Here is a 14,706-nt window from a genome sequence, read left to right on the forward strand (position 1 = left end):
CCTTTAAGCCCCAGACTAAGAATTGCTCTGATTCTACTGTGGTTAAGGGCAACCACAATGATTTACCCTGAAAAAAAATATGCCGCCTATCTCCATCGCATTTTTGTTTTACTGATTCAAAAGTAGTTGATTGTTGCATGCCGTGCCGTCTCTTTTGGGAGCCTTGCCGACTGGGTAGGGTGTGGGTGTGGTGTGAACTTCATATCACCTTGCATGACTGGAGCTGCAGATGGGAGGAAAGGAGTCCTGTTGCTGCCTGAAGGATGGCAGGAATTCACACGCATGCTACATGCTCTTCCTGGATTAGCTTAATAGAGCTGTGTCCTAAAAAAGGCTATTGGCCTGATTCAGAGTCCATTGAAGACTCCCACTGACATCTGTGGGCTTGGCTCAGGCCCTATTTGACTATACAGTGTCCTGATTAAACTGGAAGTGGGTTCAAATCCCAGACAGAATTACTTAGAACTAAGATACTATCAGTGGGAGTGTTATAAATAGCTAGACAGATACACAGCACAGTATTGCTAAAGGTAAACATTACAAAAATTAAGAGGCAGGAACCTCTTGAAATAAGGAGCTTGTCTTGAAAATCATGAGATTTTTTTAAAAGAAAACAATAAATGTGTGGTTCTTTATATTTGCTTACAGGTTTCTGAGCCTCTAGGGTTCATCTGTTCAGACTTTTCTCAGTAACCATGAAGGCTAGACATTTATTTTTCTTTTAAATGGAGGCTGAGATTCTCAGGGAATCACAGGACTCCAGGAGCTGGAGCTTTGAGAAAAACAACTATCGGGAGACTTGGGATAAATATCATGAATTCACAACACTGTAAGCAAGTCAGAGAGAGGAGAGTCTAGTATTTTGTGGGACCCATCGGAATTTATGAGTAGAAACATAAGAACATAGGAATGGCTATATTAGGTCACACCAATGTCCACTTGCCTCAGTATTTTGTCTTCTGACAGTCAACAACACCAGGTGGTGTTACTAGTTGCTTCAGAGGGAACGAATAGAACAGGGCAATTATCGAGCGAACCATCCCCTGTTGTCCACTTCCAGCTTCTGGCACTTGGAGGCTAGGGACACCCAGAGCATGGGGTTGCATCCCTGACCATTGATGGACCTATCCTCCATGAAGTTATCTACTTTTTTTTTTAACCCAGTTATACTTTTGACCTTCACAACATCCCCTAGCAACAAGTTCTACATGTTGATTGTGTGTGTGAAGAAATACTTCCTTTTGTTTAAAACTGCTGCCTATTAATTTTATTGAGTGACTCCTTGTTCTTGTGTTATGTGAAGGGGTAAATAACACTTCGCTATTTATTTTCTCCACACCAGTCATGATTTTATAGACCTCTATCATCATTTTTAGTCTTCTCTTTTCCAACCTGAAAAGTCTCAGTCTTATTAATCTTTCTTCCTATGGAAGCTGTTCCATACTCCTAATCATTTTTGTTGCCTTTCTCTGTATCTTTTCCAATTCTAATATAATGTTTATTGAGATGGGGCGACCAGAACAGCATGCAGTATTCAAGGGGTGGGCATATCATGTATTTATATAGTGGCATTATGATATTTACTGTCTTATTATGGATCACTTTCCTAATGGTTCCTAACATTCTGGTAGCTTTTTTGAGTGCCGCTGCAGATGTTTGCAGAGAACTATCCACAGTGACTCCAAGACCCCATCATTTTGAATGATTAATTGGGATTATGTACAAAATACCAACAGTACGAGCGGGATCCACATCAGGATGTCAATGTTATTCAAAGATTTTTATTTTTATGAAAAAATATAAAATTTTATATCTTACACTACAAAAACATGTACACAAACAAAATGCACATAAAGCATCAAAGGAAAAATAAAAATAAAAGGAAATAAATACAGCAATGCTAAGCCTTCTATGAGTTAAAACTCCAATGCAGGAAATTGAGCTTAATGCAATTGGGGCAGTGTTTAATAGGGGCGCTCCGAGTCCTGACCCACCTGCACTAAGGGGTTTAGATGGACTTAATAATAAAGGACTCGAAACTATATGTTACTCTCAGACTGCTATCAATGTATTTCACACACTTCTTAATGACTAGTTTCAAAACTACAGCAGTCTTAGGAGTGACAATCTTTTGACCACTGGGACTTCTACATGTTTATATTCAACACCGAATAGACACAACTTCTTCACCTTCATCATATTTTTGTTAACATATAGAAGGAATAAATAAAGTTTACAGCTGACTTTTGAGATTAGATAACTTCTCCAAAGAATAAATGGAGGTCATTCTAAACAAGAACTGCGCCTAGAAAGACGTCCTCCTTCAGAGATGAAAAAGAACGTTATGAAAAGAATGTTCCTATCTACCATTCCCTTTGAAATATTCCCTTACAATTAGCAGCAAAATGGACTGAAAAAAGTAATCTATGTAACCATCTGGGCTACTGAGTTGGAAAAGCAAACCACTGTGACTTACCCTAGGTATATACTCTAAGTACAGCTAACAATTTAATTCCGATTATCAAACTTCACCATCTTAATGTAGGTAACATTTGCATTTTTCTTTCAGGTTTTAATTTCCGGTACACCACTAGTAAGGATAGCTAACTATAGTACTTAGCTTTTTCCCCCTCTATGCTTAGACAGAGCAAAACCAGAAAAATATTGTGACCTGATTCTACTGCATGACAATATATACAATATTCCATTTCTAATACCTGATTTTAACCTACAGTATATATTTTTACTTGCTACCCTTTCTTGTATAATAACAAAAAATACCTTCCAAAAGAAAATTTCTCTGCTTGTGCTTTGTATGATATCCCAACTCTGCTAAGGTAAAAATAAAGATTCATTGACTAATATTTTAGGCTGCAATTTTCAGAGGGACCTAAGGGAGCTAGGTGCCTAGGGCCAGAGCTTCAAAGATATTTAGATGCCTACTCCCACTGAAATCAAATGGGAGTTAGGAGCCTAAATTGCATTGGGGATCTGGACCCAAGTCCCATGGCCTCTTTTGAAAATTCCAGCTTAAAAAAAGGGTGCCTAAGGATTGGACCCCAAATCCATATTTAGGTAACTAAATGAATGGATTGATTTTCCAATATGCTGAGCACCCAGCAGCGCCCTCTCTGGCTACAACAGGAATCTTGGCTGCACTTTGGAACATCAGGGCACTTATTTAGGCCCCTGTTTTCGAACATCTTGGTCATGGGTTTTTTTCACTCATATACAGAGTCTATTATAAACAGATTTGTAGCATCGTAAGTGCTTGCATTAAATATAAGAAGGTTTGTATATGTATTTAAATAATTAAGAAAAAGTGCCCAGTTTATTTACAAATGGAATCTGGTTATGGGCATTCCTTTTTCTACTAGTTAACCATAAAGATATTCTGAAGGATGGTCCAGCAAATGGCAATTGATTACACTGTTCTTGGAAGGTAATTCTCACCTTCCTGTAGTAAATCCCCCAAACACTGTATATGAGATTGAAAAACACAAATGGCCAAGGGAATTTTGTTTTAAAAGCCCACAAAAAAGAACAAAACCAAATTCCCCCTTGCATTTTTCACAGAGCACTAATTCACTCCATCAGTTAACAAGTGACTGAAGAGAACAGGTAGAAAAGGGAGAGGATAAGAGCTGGAAGTTGCTAATAAAAATCTCTCCAAGTACAGCTGATTGATGCAAGTGGCAATTGAAGAATTCCTCCAGAAGAAATAAGTTGTTATGTCTGTCTTCCTACGGATTATTTTACAAAGCACTGCAGACAGGAAGACGCAGAGAATCCCACAACGGTTCCCCTGACAGCTCTAATAATGTTATTTATTATTTGACAAATCTCCTTTATGTGCGGCAATTGTTATGTCTTGATTTGTTTTTGTTTTTCTTTGTGGCCCAGTGGCTGACAAAAATAAAACAATGGGACAAGAAATCACACAATCAAGATTTGTCAAACCTCCCCTTCTGGTTTGCTGCCTCGCTGCATCTCATGAAAGCTCCCTGTATCAGTTGTCTCTTTTTTCCATTTCTCACATTTGCAGATTAATTTGGTACCTTTCCAATTGGTGACAGGTCCAGGGGTGAACAGATGTAGCAAGAAGACATTTCTTTACTCCCTTTCCAGAGATATCTGACTTCTTCCTACATCTGTTCACCCCTGGACCTGTCACCAATTGGAAAGGTACCATATCTCACTGAGAAGTAGCTAACAGTTCTAGAAGGAAGATGGGTGTTTAGGTGTATGCTTTTACTAAACAAGTTTGCAGGAAACTTGCAGATGCACCAAAGGGATTTAGGAGCACACGCCCCATAGAAAATCTTTCTTTGTGAGAGATTTTGTTTTATTAGAAGCTGCTATTTGTATCTGGGGTTTGAGGAACTATAAAAAGAAGAAATGTTTAAGAACAACTAAAGTGGTATTCAGAAACGTGCATCTGAGTGAGAGGAATGAGTAAGTCAAGCAACAGATTAGGTGCTCTTTTTTTCCAGAGGTGAAGAAGAGAAAGGAAAACAGAATATGTTGATACCATCTTCAAGAAAGAATGCTGCAAGATGCTATCCAACCCATATAAACAACGAATATTCCCTAGAATAATGAAAAATATTTGCCATCATTTGAGCAAGTCTTTCAATCCCTATCTTTATCAGAGCCTTTTTTCTTAAAATGAACTATGGGGCCTACTATGGACAATTGGAGAATTCCATCTACACAGAAATACAATCAAAGTCCCTCATTGTTTCAAGATGGGATTCAATGGGAGCCGGGTGCCTAATTCCCATAGGTTCCTTTGAAAATCCCAGCACCCGGGCTTTACAATGTGCAAACTGAAACTGGTCAAGTTCTGGCTAGAGCAATGTTGTTGTTCAAACAAATGACTCCATTATTATAGGATTCCATTCCATTTATCAAATTGAGCACATTTCTCCTTCTGCTCCTGTGTGCTTTGTGGCAGAGTGGGACATGTCTGTATCAAAGTGTAACAAGGTGGGTGAGGTAATATCTTTTAATGGACCAACTTCTGTTGGTGAGAGAACTGCGCTATTGAACTACACAGATCTCTTCTTCGGGTCTGGCTTTATGTAGCCCGAAAGCTGGTCTCTTCCACAAACTGAAGTTGGTCCATTAAAAGATTACCTCACCCCCCTTGGCGCTCTCATATCCTGTGATCAACATGGCTACCACACTGCAAAGAATCAAATTGTAACCTCCATCTTGTGTTAGGAACTCCATTTTGTGTGATGTGCCGAACACAAGCCTAACCTTAATCAAGGGAAGGTTATTGAATTGTTTTGCAGATAGACACCCTACCCAGGAAAGCTGCTTGACATCTCACTGAAGGGACATCAGGAGAAATTGATATGACAGTCTAGGGCCATCCACTTTGATTGTCTCCCAACTGCTGACTCAATGGAACGATGGTTTTTCTACACTGGGGCCTGAAGGGGGAGAGGGATAAGCCTTCCAGAGGAGCACCTGGGCGAAGGAGACAGAGACTGCACTTAAGAAGGGGTGCTGCTCTGAGTTGGGGGGCTGATCATCACCACAGAACTGAAGGCTTGGTGGAACAAGAGGGCAGGAGGGACTTTGTCCAGACCACAGGCTCACAAGAGCAGTGAGATCAGACTAATGGAGCACTCAGGACTTCCGCTATTTTTTGATGCTTTGTAACTGCAATGTTTTGAAGAGTAAAGTGTCTGTGGGGAAGAAATTCCTTGCCTAAGCCTGTGCTCCCTGCTTCCCTGCCATGTTGTCCTTCAAGGAGTTAACCTCGTACCCCAGAGAGCCCACAGCCTCAGTGAAGCTCTGGACGAGTGTGTGTAAGCAACTGAGTGGCTCAGGAGGTCAGAGGCACTGGTTTTATTGACTAAGGTGGTGGACTGACAAGCCAAGGAAGGGCTCAAGACAAGAGATCTGAGCCTGGGAGTGTGCCCTATAGATCCAGAGCTAAAAACAGTGACTAGTCTCTACCCAGACCCAGTTGGCTTGGAAGCACATGGGTCCCTGAGATTAAGTCCGTTTGCACCAGATTGGTTACAGTACACAGGGGTGCTGAGGCATGCTGGATATTTTAGGGGGAGGCTTTCAAAGGTACAGAAGAAATTAGGTACCCAACTGCCATTGAAAGCCAGTGTGAGTTGGATGGCTAACTCCCATTTATGCTTTTGAAATCTGCCTCTTAATAGCCAGAGCTCATGTAGAAATAGAGGGAGAAATGACTTTTATTGAAATGCACGCTTGTTACCTCACATATGTAATTAAAACTCCTGAAAGCTTTGTTTTCATATGTTGTTTGAACCAAAGAGCAGCAAAAATACAAGCAAAGTGGTAGCACAAAACAACCAAAACCAAACCAACCAAAACCAAATCTAACCAAAAATTCTTGTACCTGGGTGTGTAGCAAACTGTACAGTATATACATATTAATCATGTATTCATCTCACAGAAGAGCAAATTAAAAGGAACTTTATAACACAGAGGGGGAAAAATATACACCCTGTATTGTATTTGCCACTGAACAAGCAACATGTTTCTACGCTAGTCTCTATAACGTAACGCTGTGTAACAGCATCTTTTAAATTTACAAAACAAAATATCTATCAAGAAATAATCTAATCATATTGCTCTTCAATACACTTCTGTAGACAATTAAGACTTGAAGTAAACTTCAGTAAACTGCAGCTTTTGTTAGCCCATGAATGACTACAAAACTTTTCCATTCAAGTAAGTCCTTGGAAGTATTAACATGTGCTGCCATAATTCAGTATATAAAGGTGCTCTCTATATAGTCCATGTACAGACAAAGTGTGGCGGGAAGGCTTTTTCTTGTTGTTGCTGAAGCATAAGAAAATGGTTAACCTCATGTACAGTAGATCCATTTCCATGCATGTTACATTTACTTCAGGAATATGAAGACACAAATAGGAAGGAAAGGAAAATTTTAGTCAAACACTGATTATAAATTATGTGGCAGAGGCCAGCCAATGTCCTTCAGTTATAGAAATAACCGACTTTCCCTTTTTTTTCTCTTATAATAAATCTCAGGGCTAGTTTACAAAGTGCAGGGTCGATCACTTGAGAAAGTGACTTTAAAACCAAGTTACAATGGCACCATCCCATTCACCAACTGGACCTTCATCTCTTGAAGGCTGCTCATTATCTTCTTCTGGTGACCAACAAGTGTCACTCCAAGCCGCCTCAAATCCCTGTGTGGAGAAAGCACATGTAGGTTCTCTAGATTACTGTGGGCAGATCTCAGTATTTAAGAACTTTTAGGTGCTGTAAATGGATAGTGATACTAACACCTCACGCTTACCGTACATGGATCTCAGACTGCTTTACAAGGTGGTATCATTATCCTTTAAAAAAAAAAAAAAACAGATGGGGAAATCTCAGGCCCTGAGAAGTGAAGTAATTTGCCAGGAACATATAACAGGCCAGAGCTTAAATAAGGAACTGGGAGCCAAACTTTGATCTCCTCATTCTGAAAATGTTGGACCGAACTGTGTAAATGTGAAACATCTGATTTGAACGTTGCACCAGACGAAACTATTTCCTTCGGCTGATGTTCTGAGCAGATTACAGTGAATACATCAAAATGATGGCATAGCCTCTGGCTTTAATTTTCTCATCAGATTGGAGAGCCAAAGCTTTATTCCTTTTATCAAACACATACAGAAATGTCTGGTTGCAGTGAGAGCGCTGGGGGCTACACTAGTATGAAAATCAGCCTCTTAATCAAGCTGTTTTGCTTGATACGTGTATTAGCCAAACCCCAAGTGGGTTCATTTATACCACAGGAGCAATTCAGCACACTAGGGACGTCCAGGTCAGACTTCCCAGTCCTTGAGAAATACCTCCCAGTCTGGGTGACAGACTTTTGGGGCTCAGTGTAATTATCTTAATGGGTTATGTGGATACAAACGACAAGACTCAAGATAATCTGCTGGCAGCTTATTGGGTTGGAGGCTGTTGAATGAACCATGCTTGAGTCTTGGGAAATTCTGTAGTATGTATAAAGATTGTGTTGCTTGTCTCCACCAGTAGGTGCCCGCGTTAAGCAGAAGAAAGTGCTCTTTTACCTAAAAGTGAATTAAATATTAAAGATCCTATTAGGACTTCATATTTTCTTAAGGAGAACAATTTGAATGGGGAATTTTGCTGTAAAAATTATGCCATAATATGGCTTTAGGGCTATTATTTATGCTAATATTTTGGGAGGGAAGGATCCAGTCATGTGTATTTATGTTTCTGACATAAGATGACATGATTGTTAGAATACTTATCAATGATTATGAAGGGATGAGGGCCCCTGTCCTGAAGCCTTCCTACGCGAGGAACCTAGAATTCCACCTGTGAAGTACCTTCTAAATCAGGTCTGGAGTAATTAATGTATCAATTTTTACAATATAAGGGTTCTAATCTCCTTTTTCCTACATGTACATAACTCCAATTGATGCCAATGGGAGTTTCATGAGCACATTGGGTGGGATTTTCGAAAGTGCCCAAGTAATTTAGGAGCACTGAAAATCATTGGGACTTGTGCTCAGGAACTTCTGAAAATCCCTCCCCTCGAGAAGAATTACTGATCACTGTGGGGGGCCAGTTTCTCCAAATTGTTCAGCACCCAGCAGGTCCCAAAATCTGGCTGCTTCCTTCAGGTGCCTAAACGGGAGCGGAGTTATTTTGAAAATCTGACCCTAGGGATTCTATTTTCAATAATCAGACTGTATCTCAAAAACTGTTCTGTGTACAAAACAAACAGGGCTGACTTGGGTATTTTAACAAGTAATCCCATCCAAGGGGAGGGAAAGCTAGATCTGTCCTCCACAGACTGACAAATTTTCAGCCTTTTGAGTTGAAACAAGCCTGCTTTGTTTAGCTACATGGCCACCTTTCAGCTGGTGCATGAGATGCATAAAGGAAGTCACAACCTGCGTGCGACAGAGGTCAGGGACCCACAACTGCATGCTCCTTATTTGGAACAAAGGACTTTTAATGGCTGCAAAAGTGTCTCACTTTTTCTGAGACAGACCTTTCATTTCGGCCTCCACTGAATTGTGAAAACGGTTCAGCAAGTGACACAGCAATCTTAGTAATGAAGGAACAGGTGGGAATGCCATTGCAATAGGTGATTTACTTTCAGTACACCGCACAGCTGGTAATGTACACCAGAAATAGGATGGTAGGGTCAGATTTTTAAAAAGGCTCAAAACCCTCCCCCCATTTTTTTTTTCAGTGGGAACTGTTGGGGGATGAGCGCATTTGAAAATCCGGACCCTTCACTTAAAGTAACTAAAATGGGAGCTTAGCTTTTCTGAAAACCTGGCCCCAAATATTTAATACATTCATAGTTTCTCTGATGGTATCACTCTGCTCCAGCCATACAATGCAGACCAGCCAGCCTGAAACGCTAGTGGGTGTTTGCATTCCATATGCCATTCTATTAATCCAATATTAAAACTCCCTCATAAACTAGAGTAGCAGTTGGTTTCCTCTTCCCAAAGCCAGTCCAGAATTTTTGATACTCACTACCCTTCTCTTTTCCCTTGCCATAACATATCCTCCATAACTCAATATACCTCTTGATTAAAAAGAGAGAGAGAGAGATTGGGAAAAATACAGAAGTTTCCAGTTTCGGTGTATAAGCTGTCACCAGGGGATCTACTGTATTAATCAAATATTGCAGTGAAGGGTCCTGATCCTGCTATATACGAAGCCATTGGACATAATTGTGGATGGTTCCTGCGTAGGGGAGAGATGTCATGGTGCTTCTCCATCTGCCACAAGCCCTCTGGGAAAGCAGTCCATGCTCATCTTTACAAATCACCCTAGCTCCATGGAAGTTTTCCTTCCTAGTGCCCCAGTGGGTGCTAGCTATCTGAAAGGTTACAAAGAAGGGCAGCAGTAAGGCAGAGCAGGGGAAGAGAAGGGTTACTTACCTGTAACTGGAGGGATGTGTAGTCCCTATCTGTATTCCACAGAGGGTTTATGCATGTGCCCGTGCAGCCGGAGCCAGAGAATTTGAAAGTAGTCGTGTCCATTAGTCCGCGCACATGCCCTTTCTTCACCTCATTGTTCCATCTGAGGCGATAAAGGGCAGGGTGGACTGACCGCATCTACGGTTCCTTCTCCACCGCAAATCAAACAGATCTACAGCAGAGGGGAAGGAGGGTGGGACTGGACTACAGATAGGGACCACACATCTTGGAAGAACCTCCAGTTTCAGGTAAGTAACTTCCTCTTCTTCTTCGAATGATGGTCCCTATTGTATTCCACTGAGGTGACTGACAAGCAGTACCTAATTCAGAGAAAAGTGTGAGGAAGAGGATGAAACAGTTGAACGGAGGACAGCCAGCCAAATGAGGCATCTGTTGCAGAGTTCTGCACCAAGGCATAGTTTGAAGCAAAGGTATTCACCGAACACTACATGGCTGCTCTGCATATGTCTGGAAACAAGACATTGTGGAGGGTGGCTGTAGTCGATGCCTGGGCTCTTGCAGAATGTGCTCTCACTCCAAGGGGTAGGTGCAGTTCTAACAACTGGTAGAGTGTAATACACCCCGAAATCCATTTGGAAATCCTCTGTGTGGAGATTGCCTGCCCCTTAATCTTCTCAGTTACAGCGATCAATAGTCTAGGGGACTTCCTGATTGGTTTCATCCTCTAAAGGTAGAAGGCCAAGGCCCTGCAGACAGAAGGCGTCGCTCCTCCACTGAGGTGTGAGACTTTGGAAAGAAAGCAGATAAGTGTATGGGTTGGTTGACATGAAACCAGGATATGACCTTTGTTAGAAACTTGGGGTGTAGGTGCAGGGAGACTTTGTCCTTATGAAACATGATGAAAGGGGGATCTGCCATCATGGCCCCAAGTTCACCTACCCCTCTTGCCAAAGTAATAGCCAGTAGGAAGGTGATTTTCATGGAAAGGAGGTACATAGAGCATGAAGCCAGAGGCTCTACGGGCAGTTTCATTAATGCTGATAGAACGAGGTTGAGGTCCCACTGGGGAGTGATAGATGGTATGGGTGAGAAAGTCCTGAGGAGACCTTTCCAAAACATGGTAGTCAACAGATGTGTAAATATGGAGTGTCCTTCCATGGGAGAGTGGAAGGCACTGATGGCTGCTATGTGGAGCTTGAGAGAATTGAGGGAGAGCCCTGATGTCTTCCAGGACAGGAGGTAGTCCAAAAGAAGAGGAATGTCCACTTCCTCGGGGGAAAGCCCTTTCTGCTGGGCCCAGGAAGTGATGTGTTTCCACTTGGCCCAATAGGGATTCTTGATTGTCTCTTTCCTGCAGCTCGAAAGGATGTCTTGCACTGCCGATGAATACTCCCGTTCTAGAGATGCCCATCCAAATACCAAGCTCTGAGGTGAAGCATCTGTGCATTGGGATGTCTGATCTTGCCATTGTGCTGCATGAGCAGCTCCTGGAAAGCGGGTACAGGTAGTGGGGGATGGGCCGACATGTGAAGAAGGTTGGGAAACCAAAACTGGAGCGGCCGGAATGGGGTGATCAGAAGAACTGTGACTCTCTGCCACCTGTTCTTGTGGAGGACTTGTGGGAGCAGTAGAAGAGGAGGGAAGGCATAGTTGATCTGGTCTGACCAATGGAGGATGAAGGTATCACCTTGAGAATGGTTACTGACACCCCGCCTTTGCATTTGTTGTTGACATGGTATAGAATCATAGAATATCAGGGCTGGAAGGGACCTCAGGAGGTCATCTAATCCAACCCCCTACTCAAAGCAGGACCAATTCCCAACTAAATTAGTTGGTAGGCAAAGAGGTCTCTGGTTGGAGACCCCCATTAGCTGAAGAAGTCATTTAGCATGGAGTCATGAAGCTCCTGAGTGGCGACAAATCTTCTGCTGAGAGAGACTGCAATCACATTGTGTGTCCCTGAAAAATAGGTTGCCGACAACAGGCTTTTATGGGCAAGGCACCAATCCCAGAGATTGACTGCTTCTGCACGTAGAGTAGTCAACCTCGTGCCCACTTGTTTGTTGATGTAATAAATGGTGGTAGTGTTGTCCAACTTTCTAAAAACATGACAGGAGCAAATGGATGGGAGAAATGCTTGACATGTTCAGACCACCCAGAGTTCCAGAATGTTGATGCACATCCTGGAATCCCAAGGGGTCCATGTCCCTTGCATTATGTGGTCTCCCATGTGCGCTCCCAGTCCTTTGAGGGGTGTATCCATAAGGATCGTCCTGTCCTGGGAGGATGGGAGGAAGGGGATCCCTGTACAGACATGCTGGGGTCCACTACTGGAGGGAAGAGAGCACCTCATGGAGTGACTGACAGCATAAGGTGCATGGCACATCGCGTGGGTGAGTAAACATGCTCGAGCCATCTGTAGGCATTGAAGTTGGAGGTGAGCGAAGGTGGTGATGTACGTGCAGGCTGCTATGTGGTCAAGAAGGGATTAGCAAGTCCTGACTGGGACAGACTGTTGACTACTTGGTCAACGAGTTCCTGCAGAGTGTGGAATCTGTCCCTTGATAGGTAAGCTCAGGCTGTGATTGAACTGATGGAGGCTCCTATGAAGTCCAAGGACTGTGTGGGAATCAAAGTTGATTTTTTTGACATTTGACTCCCAGGAAAGAAAGGAAACTGAGCAACATGGAGGTCCAGATTCGAGTTTCGTCTGGATCACGCTGCTAGTAGCTAGTCGTTGAGATAGGGAAAAATAAATACCCTGGAGTGCCTGAGGTGAATTGCCACTAAAGAGAAAACTTTGTTGAAAACCCGGTGAGCAGTAGTGAGTCCAAAAGGACCCTGTACCGAAAATGCTAAGGACCCACCATGAATCTCAGGAATCTTTTGTGGGTTGGATGAATGTCTATATGAAAACAGGTGACCCACATATTGAGAGTCATAAACCATATGCCTTTTTTCTAGTGATGGTATGATGGCCTCTAAAGTGACTATATGAAAGTTGGGGTTGTGGATGAAGCAGTTGAGATGATGGTAGATCCAGGATTGGTCTCCACCTGCTCTTCTTCTTGGGTACCCGGAAGTAAGTCGAATAAAACCCTCTTCCCTGATAGCTGGAGGAACACACACTATCGCTCCCCTTTGTAGTAAAGAATCTACTTCTAGAGCAAAGACGCTGCCATGAGAGTGGTCCCTGAAAAGGGATTGGGGTAGGGGATGTGGACGAGGTAGCATGGTGAACTCGATTGTTTAGCCATAGTGGATGATATCCAGGACTCTCTTGTCCATTGTTATTGCTCTCGAAGCTGGTAAAAGGAGAGCTAGGTGACCCCCAAAGGGGATGTGTTCGTTGCATGGCAGTGTTTGTTGCATTTGTTTGTTGCATGGTGGTTGATGGCTTTCTAGCAGTTTTCAGAAATATTGTTTCTGAGGGGATTTAACATGAGATGATGAAGACTGCGAAGAGGAGTCTGGAGGGCGGGATTGTTGGGTCTTTCAGCACTTATGAGGAGATGCGTATGGTATTTGATGGAAGAACTGTGGAGTCCTGAACCGCTGAGTAGGTGGCATGTGGTAGAATTTCTGCTTGGATGCAGATGTATGGTTACTGAGCAATTGAAGTGTGGCTCTGAAATCCTTGAGGGAGTGGAAGGAATCATGCGTCTTCAGATTAAACAGGTGCGACTCATATCCAGTTTTGGGCCCCGTACTACAAGAAGGATGTGGAAAAATTGGAAAGAGTCCAGCGGAGGGCAACAAAAATGATTAGGAGGCTGGAGCACATGACTTATGAGGAGAGGCTGAGGGAACTGGGATTGTTTAGTCTGCAGAAGAGAAGAATGAGGGGGGGGATTTGATAGCTGCTTTCAACTACCTGAAAGGGGATTCGAAAGAGGATGAATCTAGACTGTTCTCAGTGTTACCAGATGACAGAACAAGAAGTAATGGTCTCAAGTTGCAGTGGGGGAGGTCTAGGTTGGATATTAGGAAAAACTTTTTTCACTAGGAGGGTGGTGAAGCACTGGAATGGGTTATCTAGGGAGGTGATGGAATCTCCTTCCTTAGAGGTTTTTAAAGTCAGGCTTGACAAAGCCCTGGCTGGGATGATTTAGTTGGGGATTGGTCCTGCTTTGAGCAGGGGGTTGGACTAGATGATCTCCTGAGGTCCCTTCCAACCCTGATATTCTATGATTCTATGATCGAAAGGGAGATCCTCAATGGTATTTTGCACCTCTATGGGGAAACGGGATGAGGGCAGCCAGGATTCCCTCTGCATGACAATGCCCATGGCTAGAGCACAACTAGGTATCCGCAGCATCTACAGCCAACTGCAGTGGTTTGCCACCAGTTTGCCCTCCTCCAGGACAGATTGGAAACACATTTGATCTTGCTGAGGCAGCTTTTCAGTAAAGTCCTCCAACTTTCTGTAGTTGAGGAAGTCATATCTGGCCAGCAAGGCCTGGTAGCTTGAAATTCAAAATTGAAGTTTAGAGGGAAGACCTTGCATCCCAGAAAGTCTAAGCGTTTGCCCTCCTTATCCGATGGGGTGGAGTGTGGGTGTTGCGGTCTGCACCATTCCATTACTGCTTACACCAGGAAGGAATTGGGGAGGGGGAAAGAAACTCTGACCCCAGGGGGAACTAGTAAACAGATTCCCCAACGGCCTCCCTTCTACTAAAACTACTACTAAAACCTAAACTATTTTAAAAACAGCAAAAACTAGAAAACTAACTATAAACTGGGTTTGTCAGAGACAAGAGGA

The 14,706-nt window shown here is 42.8% G+C and overlaps 1 protein-coding gene across 6 annotated transcripts in view; it reads right to left on the minus strand.

The window, feature by feature from the left end:
* The window catches only part of EPHA5 (EPH receptor A5), a 323,509-nt gene that overhangs the window by 51,837 nt on the left and 256,966 nt on the right, over positions 1-14,706 (minus strand). For 3 of the 6 annotated variants that reach the window (XM_034771968.1, XM_034771965.1, XM_034771967.1), the window contains one exon: positions 7,103-7,208. The exons of 1 other annotated variant lie outside the window; for it this stretch is intronic. In XM_034771968.1, coding sequence (XP_034627859.1) covers positions 7,103-7,208 — 106 coding nt within the window. Of the gene's footprint in view, positions 1-2,244; positions 7,209-7,941; positions 8,085-14,706 lie in introns of those variants that run through there. 2 more of the 6 variants (XM_034771956.1, XM_034771962.1) reach the window with 2 other exon arrangements.

This window comes from Trachemys scripta, chromosome 5 (assembly GCF_013100865.1).
Source record: "Trachemys scripta elegans isolate TJP31775 chromosome 5, CAS_Tse_1.0, whole genome shotgun sequence".
NCBI classification, from domain to species: Eukaryota; Metazoa; Chordata; order Testudines; family Emydidae; genus Trachemys; species Trachemys scripta.